Source organism: Maylandia zebra, linkage group LG1 (assembly GCF_041146795.1).
Source record: "Maylandia zebra isolate NMK-2024a linkage group LG1, Mzebra_GT3a, whole genome shotgun sequence".
Lineage (NCBI taxonomy): Eukaryota > Metazoa > Chordata > Actinopteri > Cichliformes > Cichlidae > Maylandia > Maylandia zebra.
The window spans coordinates 36,175,641-36,179,953 of NC_135167.1; the positions used below are offsets into that span (position 1 = coordinate 36,175,641).

General features: G+C 43.4%; 1 protein-coding gene across 1 annotated transcript in view; it reads right to left on the reverse strand.

The window, feature by feature from the left end:
* Positions 1-2,408: 2,408 nt before the first annotated feature.
* Positions 2,409-4,313, reverse strand: part of foxr1 (forkhead box R1) — a 3,017-nt gene continuing 1,112 nt past the window's right edge. Inside the window, exons 3-7 of the mRNA XM_012916342.5 lie at positions 4,120-4,313; positions 3,660-3,728; positions 3,072-3,199; positions 2,661-2,893; positions 2,409-2,499 (exon numbers count right to left, since the gene is read on the reverse strand). The exon at positions 4,120-4,313 is cut by the window's right edge and continues 33 nt beyond it. Of these exons, the coding sequence (XP_012771796.3) occupies positions 2,471-2,499; positions 2,661-2,893; positions 3,072-3,199; positions 3,660-3,728; positions 4,120-4,313 (653 nt within the window). The 3' untranslated portion in view covers positions 2,409-2,470. The remainder of the gene's footprint in view (positions 2,500-2,660; positions 2,894-3,071; positions 3,200-3,659; positions 3,729-4,119) is intronic.

The following is a 4,313-nucleotide window of genomic DNA, read 5'->3' on the forward strand; positions in this document are numbered from 1 at the left end:
TACTTTGAAAGGGAGCGAGCGGAAGGAGAGAGCGGAGGCAGCCACGAGAGGAGAGAGAAAAGCGTGCTCGAGATGCGGCTAGCGTCTACAGAGACTTTTTTTTCCCCCCCAATGGACAGTGAGGATAAATCATCCCACGCCCACGGCTGAGTAACAGAGCGTGACTGTGAGGTGGTGCAGCCCGGACTGGTTTGCACTGTTGCCTCGAAATATCCCTAGTTAGCGGCGTGCTAACTTGGCTAATCGGAGTTAGCCATAAAGGTGGACTTCGCTGGACGTCACCTGACCTGCACGGAGTGGGAGGCTACTGACTGCCAAGGCGGGCTGATCAGGTTTGCTGCTTAAAAGGAGTAAGCGTGCAGCTCGGCGACCTAAGGGACGGACCTCTCGGTGTGCCGTGAGGGTATTGTGGACAAAAGACTAAGGTTTCCAGGTAGGAGCACCATTTTGTTTTCTTTTAGGACCGTTGGTTCCTACGCACCCTAGCATCGATCCAGGCCTGCACCGAGGGGACTTGGGAAACTGGGTGGTGTGAGAGTGTGTGTGTGTGTGTGTGTGGGGCCCATTACAGTAAAGAACTGTGTAACTGTTATTATTGTTATATTTTGTCATTGCAAGAGACTTTTTACTTTGATTTATTGGGTGTTTACCAATTCATTCAGTAAACCTGCTTGGTTTAAACATAAGATTTTGTGTCTAGTACTGTTTCTTATCTATAGTTCAAAGTAAGGTAAAAGTGTATCTGTGTGTTATACGTGTGTAAATCAGGGGAACTTGCACTGAGGGCAACTAAGTAAGTTTAAGATAACTAAAACTCAGGGCGTACCCGGCTATAGTGGAGTACACAGCCAGGGGCGCTACAAATGAATCGATGGTTCGCAAATGGAGGAAGCTAGAAAACAAGCTTCCCGACATGTGGCCAACAGTAATGTTTTAATGTTCTTCATTATAAAAACATTTGCGCGTAAGTGACATAATATTCAGTACTTACTTCAGAAAGTTTACTCTTCGTCCGATTCCGCCATTTCCCCCCCCCTCCTTCTTGGCAAAATTATCCACACCACCGCCATGCTATGAAGTCTGGGATATGTTGGGCCATAAAGGCTACACCGACCCATCCTTAAAATTTAGGGAAATTAAGGATGCATTTGAGGGCCGCATTTCGAGCAGCCTTTGAATTGGGACAGTTTTTGTCATGTCGCTGTGACGTAAGCGGCTTTAAAATGCAGCCTTTAAGGCGGCACGTCCGTTGTGCTCCGGGGCACGCCCGTTGTGCTCCGACAGTGAACGTGACTAAACTATTGAGGGGGGGGGGGGGGGGGGAGGGAAAAAAAAAAAAAAAAAAAAAAAAAGCCACATGCTGCCATATCATTTTGTGATTGTCGACATGGTACATTTGTCCACCAATAGGAATTGAGTGTTTCTGTTTTTTCCCCCCCCCCCCACTCACAAGCAAAGCGTGTTTGCTAGCGCTCTCCTTAGAAAACAGTTTTTATTTCTTCCCGGTGTTCTGACAAACCATCCTACTTTGGCAAAACATCTTACCGCAAGTAGTTTATGCACATTTCTGCTGTCACAGAGGAATTCCAGCACCAATTTAAGGTTCGCCACTTCATTTTGCCCGTTGAAGTATGCGTGTAAGTAACATTCACAAAGGTAGCATGGTTTGGCACTTAATTTTACCTGTCAGAGTGTGTGTAGCTGTTATTAACAAAAGTAGGATGATTTGCCACAAAATTTTAAGCAGTTTAAGTATGCTTGTAGGTGACATTCAAAGGTAGGTTGGTTTGACAGTTAATTTTACCGGTCAGAGTATTTTTCTAGCCAATATTCAAAGGTAGGACAATTTGCCACTGAATTTCGTGTTGTGCGCATGCGCAGAAACAACAGGTAGGACTGTTTGCCAGGTAGGATGGATTCCCAGAACACCGGAGTAAACGCCACTGTTTTAAGTGTCCTATCAACACAATTTAAAAACTGGTGTATAGTTTGAAGTCCACACGTTCGACCCAATAATGATAATTTAAAAAAAAAAAAAAAAAGCAGCATGTGTAAGATACATGTACTGGAAAATTTACTAGGACTCCCCTATCATGCAACTGTCTTTTTTCCATCAAACACTCATTAAAACAGCAACCTACAGGTATGTTAGCGCACTCATCGCCGACTGTCCGAGGGAGGGGTGGGGGTCACACGTTGAAACAGAGGCGCAAGGCAGCCCAGGCGGGGAAATTTTGCGACTCAATTTTTATATCTGATAAGAAAACTATTCAGATAGTTATGTGGTGAATGAACTACAGTTACACTTTCAAGCACCGCATCTGAAATTCAAGCACTTTTCAAACCTTGAATTTGGTTTTTAAGAAGACAGATTAATACATTTGGACTAATGAACACTGCATCAGATGGCTCTTTTACACCACGCTTTATTATGCTACTGTTTAATGCACATTTCCCCCTTTAACTGAAATCACATAGGAAATAAGCGCCGAATTATATCTGAAACAAAAAGAAAGCAGTTACACTCAAAATAAGTTTTATTCCAAAGCCATTTCTTTACATACGTGGTACTAAACTGAGTTCCTTGCCATTATCTTACCAGTTCTGACAGTAAACTGGAGCTATGAGCTTTCCTCACATTAAGATTGCCTTCCATTTACCTGGGTGGGACATGCTCTTCTCCAGCTGCTTTAAAGATTCTCCTGTCAGCATGTTGATCTCATCCTTAAGGCGCCGCTGGCCATCTAAAGTAAGGTGCCAAAAACATGACTTCCTCTTGCCATCTCTGCACAGCTGGTTGCAAGTTTTGCGAAAACTGCTGTTGAAGCACAAGTTGTGTCGGATAGTGTTCTTCCAGCCGTCTGGAGCCGTCTGAAAAAATGGGAAGTGTTCTCTGGGAACAGGCAGAGATTCACATCAGATAGTGCAGCAGTTTTATCCAGTTCAAACATAACTTAAATGAAAAGGGACCCATCTGATGTTTTGAAAGACTTAATCATGCCTGATCAGGTGTTTCATTTAGCATGCAAGGTGAAGTAACCTTGTGGGCAATTAGACAATCAAATCCTAACCTGGTGAAATTGTAAATCTGCTGGACTTTGAAGCTCCCTGTATGGCTGCTCTTGAGCGCCAAGGCAATGAGGATGCAGTAATTCACTGGTGGACGGGGCCAGCAGCCTGGTTTAAGAGGCTTATTGTCCTGAAAATGTTTTTTTTTTTTTCCCCACACACACACACACACACACACACACACACACACACACACACACGTTAAGCACTAAAGAAAGGAGCAACTAGAATAATGACAATAAAGAGAAACACTGAGAGCCTAGGGCATTTTCCCCAATTATTCCAGAATATGTAGATGCAGTTTTATTGGGACTAAGGAAACTGTCTCTCCAAAAATGCCCATTTATACGCAGCCACGTCATTGACCTCGTCTCAGTTAAATTACATTTTACACCGAATCCTAATTTGTTTTAGTTCATTAAATTCCTCCAAAACACTGTAGCTTTAATTGAAAATGTTCTCATTTTAATTAATTTGGACAAAAGCCTGTCTGAGGAAAAAAGGGTCCTCAAGACTTCAAAAACGGCGAGTAATGAGCTGCCTGCATCCCACTGAAGGAAACTGGTTCAGGTCTAAGATATTGTTCTCACCCTGGGCTTTATGGTCCTCGCCTTACGTCTGCTCTTGACGGGTTGAGAGGAGTTGACATCATTCTTGACCTAATCATCAGTGATTGTCAGATTGACAGTTAACAGATACAGGTTGTTTCAATCATTACAGGATTTTTAAATCCAATGTTCTAAATGTGTATTTAAATAGATGTAAAAGATGTGGAGACTGAAATCACTTTTTGATTAGTTACACCAAATAATGAAAGACTGGGCCTGTGACCCATGTTTATTGGTCAATGGTAATGCATTTGGTCTTTAATGCCTTGGGATAGCCCATGAACACAAAAGTTTAATCCTACGCTTACATGTTAAATCCAGAAAATAAATGAAGTGTTCATTGAGACTGCACAAACACTCAGCACTCTAACAAAGTAAGGTTGCTGCTGCAAACAGAAACAGGTGATGCATAATAGAGTGGCTGTGAGCGGTTAGTGTGTACCGTGTACTCAGAAACTGATTGCACCAGCTCCCCCTGGAGAGGACCATCATGGCAGGAAAACACCTGGCGCTCTGCTGTCAGTGGACATTGGGTCTCCAGGAGCCTAGTTTGGCTTTCCTCAGCAGGTTCACACACAGGCCCCACGTCAGCATTAATCTCGTTGTACTGGATCGGGCAGGCAATGTTGGGATTCA